Source organism: Oncorhynchus mykiss, chromosome 16 (assembly GCF_013265735.2).
Source record: "Oncorhynchus mykiss isolate Arlee chromosome 16, USDA_OmykA_1.1, whole genome shotgun sequence".
Taxonomy (NCBI): domain Eukaryota; kingdom Metazoa; phylum Chordata; class Actinopteri; order Salmoniformes; family Salmonidae; genus Oncorhynchus; species Oncorhynchus mykiss.
This window is the reverse complement of record NC_048580.1, coordinates 52,875,809-52,888,235: the sequence shown is the minus strand read 5'-3', so window position 1 is coordinate 52,888,235 and position 12,427 is coordinate 52,875,809. Positions and strand designations below refer to the sequence as shown.

The 12,427-nt window shown below is 39.0% G+C and overlaps 1 protein-coding gene across 1 annotated transcript; it reads left to right on the top strand.

The window, feature by feature from the left end:
• Window positions 1-22: 22 nt before the first annotated feature.
• Window positions 23-7,629, top strand: bgna (biglycan a). Its single transcript, XM_021566437.2, has 8 exons — window positions 23-274; window positions 1,930-2,187; window positions 2,672-2,784; window positions 3,929-4,142; window positions 4,330-4,440; window positions 4,587-4,680; window positions 5,420-5,558; window positions 5,675-7,629. Exons 2-8 carry the CDS (start codon window positions 1,938-1,940, stop codon window positions 5,870-5,872), a joined length of 1,119 nt encoding a protein of 372 aa, XP_021422112.1. The 5' UTR covers window positions 23-274; window positions 1,930-1,937; the 3' UTR covers window positions 5,873-7,629.
• The last annotated feature ends 4,798 nt before the right edge of the window (window positions 7,630-12,427 follow it).

Genomic DNA, 12,427 nt, shown 5'->3' with positions numbered 1-12,427 from the left:
AATGAAGCAGCAATGAAAAGGGGACTGGACCAATTTTGGGTTATGGCTTAAAATACTTGTTTTTTTCCTTTTGGTAACTACTTCTGTGGTTTTTAACAGGTACTGTGCAGAGCTCTGACTCTGCTGGCAGACGGACTCACAGATAAAGGATCATCACATGGAATAAAACACGTATCCTGTATATCACTTTGAGGTTGAATTCATCCTTATTTCATTTATTTGTATCTTTCATTTATTTTGTAAATAATTTTTACTTTTTCCAAGAACTGAAACGGTAAGTGTCTTAGTAAATATATTTGAGCTTCTATTTGAGTTTCTTGACCTACAGATAATAATATATTCAGTATGGTTTACAATAAGAGGACTATAATCTACAGCTTTATTATACAGTTCCACAGTTGGTTTAACATTCTGCATTTGAAAAAAAGATTGATTGTTAAAGTAATATTTGACATTTGAAATGGACTATTTAGCTTTGAATGATTTGTTTAAGCCTTCTGGGGGCTACACAACCCTACCTTGTCTACACATTCTATATTCCTTTTATTGGCCATATTTAATAAATGGATCTTGTGACAGAACAAAGATGAGGATGATATCACAAACATTAAAAACTCATAGCCACCCCTTACTGTAGTTAAAGGCCTCGCTGCAGGGAAACAAGTCTATTACAAAATTATCGACTAAGCAAATAAGTAATTATTGTGTACATCATACATCTCATTCAATGTATTTAGAGATTCTCATGTATATGTATTTAGAGATTTGACACTGCTGATATAGATAATGTTTGGGGGAAAGAGTGCTATGACAGAGTGGGTCTATAAAAAACCTTGCCTGAGACCAGCCAGTTATGTGGCTTCTGGGGCCTTACTGTGGTAAAGGATGTGGGAGTGCTAAGGGAGGGAGTAGGCCTTTCACAACACGTGGCAAAGGCAAGGAAATGCCAGTTCCACAGCAAAGGCTCTTTGCTCACATGGAAAACTCTCTTTGAAGAAAAAAACATTTCAATGTTCTTATTTTCATCAAGAATCCTCTAGCTAAAGGTTTATCTGAGATTATCCCAAATTACCTTAGGGCATCTATTGTTAGTTTGCATTACAATCCTGCTAAGAAATATTGACAGATCACACACACTGTACTATATTGTACTATATTACACAGACTTATATGTAATGCCGGAATTGTCTTTTGCTATATGTTACTGGATCTGAGATTTTACCATTTTAATGCATAAATCAAAGAAGCCACAGCCTCAGCTAAAAGCAAATAATTAATGAGAGCAGATTTCATAGTTACAGACTCAAAGACCACATAGTATCCATGGTCCATGATTTTACTGCCTCTTATACCGACCACAAAATTGATGGGAAGAATAAAGATTGGCTTTTAAGAGAGAACGCCTATGACAGATATGATAGATCACATCTTGAGATTGAAGCCTAACAAATAGATGTATGAAACCCAGAGTGTATTTCATGCTTTGTCACTGGCTACAATTGCTTTTGCTTTGGAGTGGCAATGTTGACAATGAGATTACTCTGTCCTGGAGGAGTGAACTGTAACACAATGCTAGTTATACTGCCCTACAAAGGCAAAACACAGTAACTACGAATTTGGTCAAAAGAATTTGATCTGTTGTAATGGCCAGGTACATTATCTGAATAATGTGGTATTTAGTTTCCTGACACAAGAACAAGCCAGTTGATCAGAATATATCATGGAGTATCAGAAACATTGAAGTTACGTGGTTACTGTGTTTTGCATTTGTAGGGCAGCATAGCGTGTGTGTGTGGGCAACTCTCCAATTGTAGGCTACAGGAATTATAGCTAGATAGTTGCTGAATTCATAACTGTGGCACTTAATTGACTGCTGCTCATTTCTGTGTGCTTTTTTGTCTTCCCCTTGTAATTTCTCTTCAACTAAAGGCCTAGCCATGCTTCCCTTCTCTGTTGTCCTTCTCCTGCTGTGTGCCACCCCTCTTCCTCCCGCCTCTGTGGCCCTGCCCTTTGAACAGAAGGGCTTATTGGACTTTGGGAAGAGCATCGATGTAGAGGGGCTGATGATGATGATGATGAACGATGAAGAGGAAGGCTCAGCGGTTGAGGAATACTATAAACCAGAACAGCCTACGTGTCCATTCGGCTGTCAGTGTAACCAGAATGTTGTGCAGTGCTCTGACTTGGGTGGGTGAAGAGATACAATGTCACAATATTATAATATCATATTGTCTCCAAATTATTCTTTACACTGAACATACAATTGTTAATGTGTAGCCAGCAGTCGCACATCTGCACGTTGCTTTTTAGTGCTACGTGGAGTCATGGCCATCTGGTTTCTTCTTAATTATATGGTGACAGCTGAGCTCACACATAAACAACAATATACTGTATGGGTACAAACCACAGCCCAGAGCATTACTCAGCATTGACCAAATTACAGCATGACGATAAATTCTAACTTGTGGATTTATCCTCATATAACCTTAAGAGTGAGAACACACTGTGTGTGTCTGATATTGTCATGATTCATAGATTTTTATAAAAATGCAAAGAAGCAATAACACAATATATTATATTGCAACTGATTTCTTATCATTGTGAACTGACAAAATGTGGTAAGGTGTATAAAATAAAGCAGGTAAGTTAATCTCGTAGTTTCTATCTGCAGGTTTACACTATGTGCCATATGACATCCCCCCGGAGACCAGGCTCCTGGACCTTCAAAGCAACCAGATCACTGAAATAAGAGAGGGTGACTTCAAGGGACTCAGTAACCTCTATGTGAGCACCAACAGTCAAAACACAAATGGTGGAAGAGAGTTCTGGCATTTCAATAGAAGGAAACGTCACTTATCTGTCTTTGCTTTCTTCATCGTATCCTAACTAAAAAAGAGGCATACTTTTAATGACGTGTCTTCAAATTATACATTGTATAATATATGGGTTGTTCTTGAATTGCGGTGGTATTTGTGTCCCTTGCATTTGCAACCATGAAAAGCACTTTCAAATGACAAAGAGTTACACATCATACATGTTTTTGTTTATATTGAACTAATATATTTATATTAACCATAATGCAAGTCCTTTATACTGCAAAGCCTTATGTTCATGCATTGTTTAAAGTCCTTAGGGTAAGCAAATTGGTTTGTCCCAGTAGTGATGTGCAGAGTTGTGGTGACATGTTTTGGGAATTTAGAGATATCCATCTGTTATTTTCAAAAATAGAAAGTGAACAAAATGATTTAATACTATTGAATAGATCAATGCAAACAAAGAAGGCTATTCAAATACTTTTTTACTAGTATAATGTCTCTCCCTCAGTTGTATGTCATTGGTGTTACCGCCTTGAAAATCACTCATTACAAAGATTTACAAGGACCTTCAGCATTCCCTCCAGTGGCAAACTGCTATCGGGGAAGGGGTACATATATTAAAGAAAATTATTAGCTAATCACACCCTTTCACTATGTCACAAATTTAAGGATTCCATTGATAATTTGGGGTGTCTAAATCAAAAGTGTCACTTGTGTTACTCGATTCAAATGAAGGGAAATAACACTGTGAGCAAAATTATTAATCATATAATTTTAGTAAATTGTTTTTTAAAGGGTTAATGACCTTACATTTGAGGATCTGTGGCCTCCATTTAAGAAAATCCTCAATAAACAAAAATGTCTCATTGGTGTTACTACTCCTATTGGTGGCACAATGGTATCCTAATGGTAAAACATATTTAAAGTAATTAAGCTGCCATATTAGCTGATTTAGAATGGAAAGATGCACACAAATACGTTTAAATAAAAAGTTTATATTTTCCAAAATTCCATGCCTAAATGCCACCGCAATTCAAGAATTAACTGTAGATAACACATTTATTTTGGGTAGGGGTGGCTGGTCTCCTCATGACCTATGCCTCCTTTCTCAGGCTTTGGTGTTGGTGAATAACAAGATCTCCAGGGTGCACCCTCGGGCCTTCATGCCCCTCAAAAGGATGCACAAGCTCTACTTCTCCCACAACCAGCTGACGGCCGTGCCCAAGAACCTGCCCTCTTCCCTGGTGGAGCTGCGCATCCACGACAACCATATCAAGAGGGTGGCATCTGGGGCTTTCTCTGGCCTGGGCAGCATGAACTGCATTGGTGAGATGGCAAGCTATAGTTATAAAAGACCTTATGCCAGATTTACTATGTGTTAGCACCAGATTTATTCTGTTTGGAAACACCATAACACATCTAACATCTTAATGTCTTTGAAGTGTAAATCTAGCCGCTTGAGTACTGGAGCAGGTTGTGGCATTGACTTAAAACACATATTTTTCTTCCTAAGAGATGGGGAGGAATCCTATTCAGAACAGTGGTTTTGAGCCCGGAGCCTTTGATGGACTTAAACTTACCTTCCTTCGCATTTCTGAGGCAAAACTCACAGGCATCCCTAAAGGTAGAAAACATGACAACCTTTATAATGATTTTCTTTGGAGTGTTCTGCGAAGCTGCAGGGCAATATTTGTTTCATTGCTACTTGCCACATATTTCCACTGAAAGTCCTTTGAATCAAGCGGTCACCTGTTTTCCCTCTCCATCTAGATCTCCCTGAGGGTCTACATGAGTTGCATTTGGATCACAATCAAATTCAAGCCATTGAACTAGAAGACCTAAGACAATATGAGAGTTTGCACAGGTACAAGAGGGTGCTTTACAAGAGGGTGTTCAATGTCGGAGAGTTTCTAAAACGTATTAAATTATGAATTTATGAATGCTGTAGATGTTCACTACTTATCTTCAAATGTAAAAAAAAAAATATGTAGAAAATAAACAGCGGCCTACCAGGTGGCGCAGATGTCTAAGGCACTGCATCGCAGTGCTAGAGGTGTCACTACAGACCTGGGTTCGATCCCGGGCTGTATCACTACCGGCCATGATCGGGAGTCCCATAGGGCGGCGCACAATTGGCCCAGTGTCGTTTGGGCTAGGGGACGGTTTGGCCGGGGGGCTTTTCTTGGCTCATCGCACTCAAGCACCCCCTTTTGGCAGGCCAGGCACCTGCAGGCTGACTTTTGTCATCAGGTGAACTGTTTCCTCTGATATATTGGTGCGGCTGGCTTCCGGGTTAAGTGGGCGGGTGTTGAGAAGCGCAGTTTGGCAGGTCATGTTTCGGAGGACGCATGACTCGACCTTTGTCTCCCGAGCCAGTTGGGGAGTTGCAGCTGTAAGACAAGATTGAAATTGGGGAGAAAAAGGGAATAAAATACAAAAATAAATAAAAAGCATTTAAGTAACAACAGCATAAAGGAAGAGTCATTGTCCGAGTTGCACAAAATAAATAACGTCTGGTGTCATTGTGATAGTAGCACCCTCTAGTGGGTTTACCCTTCATTGTCTCATCAATCACTCGATTTCGATGTGTGTGTGTGTGTTAGGTTGGGTCTAGGCTACAATCACATTCGCAACATTGAGCATGGCAGCCTGTACTACCTGCAAAACCTGAGAGAGCTGCATCTAGATAACAACCGGATCCCCAATGTCCCTGGAGGCCTTGCTGGAATGAAGTACCTGCAGGTAAAGTGTGGAGGGGGTTTGTGAAGCAGCATCAATCACATCGACATTGGTGATTTCACTTGTTATCTTGTGTTTTTATGATGATAACAGTTGATATATGTAATGTTTTTAAATAGGTGGTCTACCTTCACTCCAACAACATCAGCCAGGTTGACGTGAATGATTTCTGCCCTAACGGCTTTGGTGTCAAGAAGACTTACTACAACGGGATCAGTCTCTTTGATAACCCAATCAACTACTGGGAGGTGGTGCCGGCCACCTTCCGCTGTGTCAGCAACAGGATGGCTGTACAGTTTGGCAACCACAAAAAGTAGTACATGAGAGGCACCAGCTGTAGGGTAATACATGCAACTCAGATACAACATAAATAACTTTGTTACACAGTTAAAAAACAATTTATTGATAGAAAGAGCCTGATGTATGGTAAAAGATAAATAACTAAAACATAACTGAAGTTTGTTTTGCATGCATGGAGTGGGTGATATTGTATATTGGAAAGAAATTCGTCATCCACATAATTTCAATCAACCAATCAAATGTATTTTAATACAATTTTTTTTTTTAAATATTTGTTACTTTCAATTCAGCTGGATCATAGCAATTTGGGATTCTCTGTGATTTTGTTTTTTTGTTTGTGTTTTATCTCAAATTACCTCTGACCTGACAACTGATCTCAAATATTTGATATAGAAGAACAATGCAAACTGACAGTTGAAAGCACCTTCAGAAGAATCTGTCTTATAAATGTTGTTTAAAAAATGTTATTGTCATGATGTGTTTGCAGAATATTGAAGATTATTTAGAATATATTTTGCATACCCTTTATTGAAATTGAAATCCTTGTTTTATTAACAGCATGCTGGAGAGGTCACAGTACAACTTAGATGCATAAAATATCGGCCTGAAGTGAGCTCCGCTGGGGCAGTCCCATTAGATCACTTATATACATACAGACAAGTTATATTTGCATGATTTAGCTTATTCATCATTCATAATTAATTCATAATTAATGTTTGGTTCATTCATGTGACCGACCAATACCTCACGAGGCTTCTTCTCTCCAAGCTGAGATCTTGAAACTGAGATATCCCTTTCTCAAAACAAGGTTCTGGGCCTGCTGCCAAATTGCAGATACTGATAATGAGGATTCGTTCAATCAGTCACATGCATGAACACAGAAATTGGTTATTAGAAAAGCACAACCAATAAAATGTCCCATCACAGTCATAAGAGGGGTCTTATTTCTCACTCTCCCTATTTTATTAGGCCTACATTATGATCAGAGCCGGCTACAGAATGATCAGCTAGGCTAAGGAGACATCAGATTTTCAACATTTTGATGGCATATTTACAATTATATAAAATATAAACACATTTTTCACACAACCAATAAACAAAGCATACCGACTTTGGCCGCTTCAATATCATGGTTTGCGTTTTCAACACCACAATAAATAGGCTATGTAAATCTCGACTAATGGAAAATACATCCCTCCCTACCTTGTAGGCCTACCCAGTATCGAAGGCTTGGCTTGACAATCTCCGAATGTCATTCAACTTTTTGGTGTTTTGTAATAGATGCCTCTTTCCATTCATCAAATGGCCGCTGCAGTTTGGATTGATTGATTTGATTTGTCAGTTTAAAAACATTCCTATATCCACATGGTACAAAGATTTTTAAAAGTAACCGGGAGTGCACCAAAAAAAATTGGGGACTTATTTCTATTGTGGTCCTTATTTTTTTACATAAATACAATTACATACTGTAGATACAGACAAAAAAAGGTTATATTGTTCACACATTAGCCAGCTTTTGACATTCTTTTAAAAAGTGGTTATGGTTGGTATGGCTTTGAGATGCTGTGGTAGATTGTTCCACTCAACAGCGCCGGTATATTAAAATGTGTTCTTACCAGATAAAACAGTGAATATTAGAGTCTCAGGTATTATGCTGGTGGACATCTCTAACAAATGAAAAAGACACTGAACAAAAATATAAACGTAACATGTAAAGTATTGGTCCCATGTTTCATGAGCTGAAATAAAAGATCCCAGAAGTGTTGCATATGCACAAAACCTTATTTCTCTCAAATTATGTGAACAAATGTGTTTACATCCCTGTTAGTGAGCATTTCTCCTTTGCCAAGATAATCCATGCACCTGTGGCATATCAAGAAGCTGATTAAACAGCATGACCATTACACAGGTGCACTAAAATGCAGGAATCCGGTGATGTGGTGATGTGGTGGAGAAAAGCAGTCCGATATCACGCTGTGCAGACTGGCAGGTGTCGACCGAGCTAAAGCTGGCTGGTGACCAAGCTAAAAGTAAAGTATGCTAGCCGTGGCTAACAGTGACTACTAGCTAGTAGCTAGTTAGTTGGCAAGCTGCTGATGGAAGTTCCACTTATAACGAATAAAAATAGCAGATCCGTACCACAGTGGGTGGGGAGTTTTGCAGGAAAGTATATTTAGATCATTGAACATGTTTGGGATGCTCTGGTTCGACGTGTACGGCAGCGGGTTTCAGTTCCTGCCAATATCCAGCAACGTCACACAGCCAAAATCAACAGCCTGATCGACTCTATGCGAAGCAAATGTGTCACGCTGCATGAGGGAAATGGTGGTCACACAAGATACTGACTGGTTTTCTGATCCATGTCACTACCTTTTTTTTAAGGTATCTGTGACCAACAGACCTAATTCATTTATTTAAATTGACTGATTTCCTTATATGAACTATAACTCAGTAAAATATTTGTTGCATGTTGTGTTTATATTTTTGCTCAGTAAAGTTGGATCGGTACTTGGGGGCTGAGTCCATGATAATTGTGTGGAGCAGACCTAACTGAATTAATAATACAATTTTTTCCACAGATAGCCAGCCTAGCTGCTTAAAATGTTCAACCATCAGATGAGCGTGAGGGGTAATTTAAGTACAATTCTTACAAGCTTGTTTTGGCTGGTCTGTAGCTTATACTTGAGATGTTTGAGGTTGCTGGTGAACCATGATATGCAGGCATAATCACAGTGGCACTGGACTAGCGCACATGCCAGAGTCCTTAGGGTGTATATAGCTAGGTTTCCATCCAATGGTGACAGATTTGCATGTGAATATTCAAACATCTGCATAAAGATAATACCCACTCTGGTATTGGCACGTGCGCTCGAGCCAACAGCTCGCAGATACAGTGTGGGTATTACCTACATGATGAGATTATCATGGACACTTTTGTTCATAATAATCTCATCATGTAGGTTATACCCACACTGTATCAGCGAGATCATTTTTATTTGCAAAACGGCAGCCATCGATCATCATGTTACCAGAATAAGACCCTCAATATTTATTGAAAAGCGCATCACCATGCACTTTCAACACCCTGTGAAGTTCATCATAATTTATTTAATCAATCCTAATAAACTGCATGCTTTAACATAATGTTGTGACATTTTTTATCCAACATGTACAGTTGAAGTCGGAAGTTTACATACACCTTAGCCAAATACATTTAAACTCAGTTTTTCACAATTCCTGACATTTAATCCTAGTAAAAAATCTCTGCTTTAGGTCAGTTAGGATCACCACTTTAGTTTAAGAAAGTGAAATGTCAGAATAATAGTAGAGAGAATGATTTATTTCAGCTTTCATTTCTTTCATCACATTCCCAGTGGGTCAGAAGTTTACATACACTCAATTAGTACTTGGTAGCATTGCCTTTAAATTGTTTAACTTGGGTCAAACGTTTCGGGTAGCTTTCCATAAGCTTCCCACAATAAATTGGGTGAATTTTGGCCCATTCCTCTTGACAAAGCTGGTGTTGGCCTGTGGGTAGGTTTATGACAGTCATAAATACCTCTTCCCCCCTTTTTCCTCTCTCTAACCTACTGATGTGAAATTTGAAAACCCCTTGGTTAACATAGGAACATCAGAAGGTGGGGGGAAATGAACTATATTCTGGTAATCTGACCAATTGAACATATGCGGTGGTACTTAATGAATATGATGTCAGTTCGGTTGTCATCTGAGACATTCTCATCAATGATAAGATGACATAAACTCTACAGTGGAAAGTCTGCAAATTGTAGTTATCGAATTCACATGGAATTGTTGTTCAATTTAAATGTTTGAATATAAAATTATTGGTGAAGAGATTAAATGTAATTTTAGCTTCCAAATGAGAGATTTTGGTTTTCATAAGGTTAGGGCTCTGCTCAATCAGTGGCAAGGGACAAGGGTTATAAAACAGAAGCTTCTAAAGCCATGACATAATTTTCTGGAATTTTCCAAGCTGTTTAAAGGCACAGTCAATTTAGTGTATGTAAACTTCTGACCCACTGGAATTGTGATACAGTGAATTATAAGTGAAATAATCTGTCTGTAAACAATTGTTGAAAAATGACTTGTGTCATGCACAAAGTAGATGTCTTAACTGACTTGCCAAAACTATAGTTTGTTAAGAAGAAATTTGTGGACTGGATGAAAAATGTTTTAATGACTCTAACCTAAGTGTACAGTGCCTTGCGAAAGTATTCGGCCCCCTTGAACTTTGCGACCTTTTGCCACATTTCAGGCTTCAAACAAAGATATAAAACTGTATTTTTTTGTGAAGAATCAACAACAAGTGGGACACAATCATGAAGTGGAACGACATTTATTGGATATTTCAAACTTTTTTAACAAATCAAAAACTGAAAAATTGGGCGTGCAAAATTATTCAGCCCCTTTACTTTCAGTGCAGCAAACTCTCTCCAGAAGTTCAGTGAGGATCACTGAATGATCCAATGTTGACCTAAATGACCAATGATGATAAATACAATCCACCTGTGTGTAATCAAGTCTCCGTATAAATGCACCTGCACTGTGATAGTCTCAGAGGTCCATTAAAAGCGCAGAGAGCATCATGAAGAACAAGGAACACACCAGGCAGGTCCGAGATACTGTTGTGAAGAAGTTTAAAGCCGGATTTGGATACAAAAAGATTTCCCAAGCTTTAAACATCCCAAGGAGCACTGTGCAAGCGATAATATTGAAATGGAAGGAGTATCAGACCACTGCAAATCTACCAAGACCTGGCCGTCCCTCTAAACTTTCATCTCATACAAGGAGAAGACTGATCAGAGATGCAGCCAAGAGGACCATGATCACTCTGGATGAACTGCAGAGATCTACAGCTGAGGTGGGAGACTCTGTCCATAGGACAACAATCAGTCGTATATTGCACAAATCTGGCCTTTATGGAAGAGTGGCAAGAAGAAAGCCATTTCTTAAAGATATCCATAAAAAGTGTTGTTTAAAGTTTGCCACAAGCCACCTGGGAGACACACCAAACATGTGGAAGAAGGTGCTCTGGTCAGATGAAACCAAAATTGAACTTTTTGGCAACAATGCAAAACGTTATGTTTGGCGTAAAAGCAACACAGCTGAACACACCATCCCCACTGTCAAACATGGTGGTGGCAGCATCATGGTTTGGGCCTGCTTTTCTTCAGCAGGGACAGGGAAGATGGTTAAAATTGATGGGAAGATGGATGGAGCCAAATACAGGACCATTCTGGAAGAAAACCTGATGGAGTCTGCAAAAGACCTGAGACTGGGACGGAGATTTGTCTTCCAACAAGACAATGATCCAAAACATAAAGCAAAATCTACAATGGAATGGTTCAAAAATAAACATATCCAGGTGTTAGAATGGCCAAGTCAAAGTCCAGACCTGAATCCAATCGAGAATCTGTGGAAAGAACTGAAAACTGCTGTTCACAAATGCTCTCCATCCAACCTCACTGAGCTCGAGCTGTTTTGCAAGGAGGAATGGGAAAAAAATTCTGTCTCTCGATGTGCAAAACTGATAGAGACATACCCCAAGCGACTTACATCTGTAATCGCAGCAAAAGGTGGCGCTACAAAGTATTAACTTAAGGGGGCTGAATAATTTTGCACGCCCAATTTTTCAGTTTTTGATTTGTTAAAAAAGTTTGAAATATCCAATAAATGTCGTTCCACTTCATGATTGTGTCCCACTTGTTGTTGATTCTTCACAGAAAAATACAGTTTTATATCTTTATGTTTGAAGCCTGAAATGTGGCAAAAGGTCGCAAAGTTCAAGGGGGCCGAATACTTTCGCATGGCACTGTATGTAAACTTCTGACTTCAACTGTACTTTCCTCACATAGAAAGGTTGGATGGAACCCTGGTTAATGCCAAGCCATTTTGAGGATGCTGGAATTATATTTTGGACAAATGTACACATGCCTATAGGAGACTTATGGTACATGTTAAAAGTTAAATGACGCTTGGATTGGAGAGGAAGCAGAGCGCATCTCAGTATCAAAAGTAAAAACACTGCCAGACTGACCTGTTACTGTGCCTTTCTAGACCTTATAAACTGTCGAGAGTAGACCACAACTGATCCAAATGGAATTAAACATTCAAATCACAGGGATTACTCGTTGTTATTCATGACATTTTCACTGCAGCCTAGAGTAGAATGTTGTACTCCCTTCAAAATAATAAGGCAATTGTTCATTGCATTGTGGTGTTGTAGGCTAGTCTAGGTAGGGTTATTGTATTGTCCCTAAACAAGATATTCTAGGGGAGCTTTTTGAGCTGCGTGTCTCATGTCTTCAATGTTCTTTCATGTGCAATGTTGCACCTAGGCTTTCACACTGCCTATCAGCTATTCCTATTTGTTCTTGTGGATTCATATTGAAAATGTATGCAGCTATTAATTTATTTAACCAGGTAGGTTGACTGAGAACACATTCTCATTTACAGCAATAACCTGGGGAATAGTTACAGGGGAGAGGAAGGGGGATGAATGAACCAATTGTAAACTGGGGATGATTAGGTAACCAGGATGGCATGAGGAC

What these genes read in the sequence shown, in the direction of transcription:
- bgna (XM_021566437.2), top strand. Translation starts at nt 1,938, where the DNA reads ATGCTTCCCTTCTCTGTTGTCCTTCTCCTGCTGTGTGCCACCCCTCTT. An exon ending in TGTGCAGTGCTCTGACTTGG is followed by an intron (nt 2,188 to 2,671) that starts GTGGGTGAAGAG and finishes TTCTATCTGCAG; the next exon opens with GTTTACACTATGTGCCATAT. An exon ending in ACTCACAGGCATCCCTAAAG is followed by an intron (nt 4,441 to 4,586) that starts GTAGAAAACATG and finishes CTCTCCATCTAG; the next exon opens with ATCTCCCTGAGGGTCTACAT.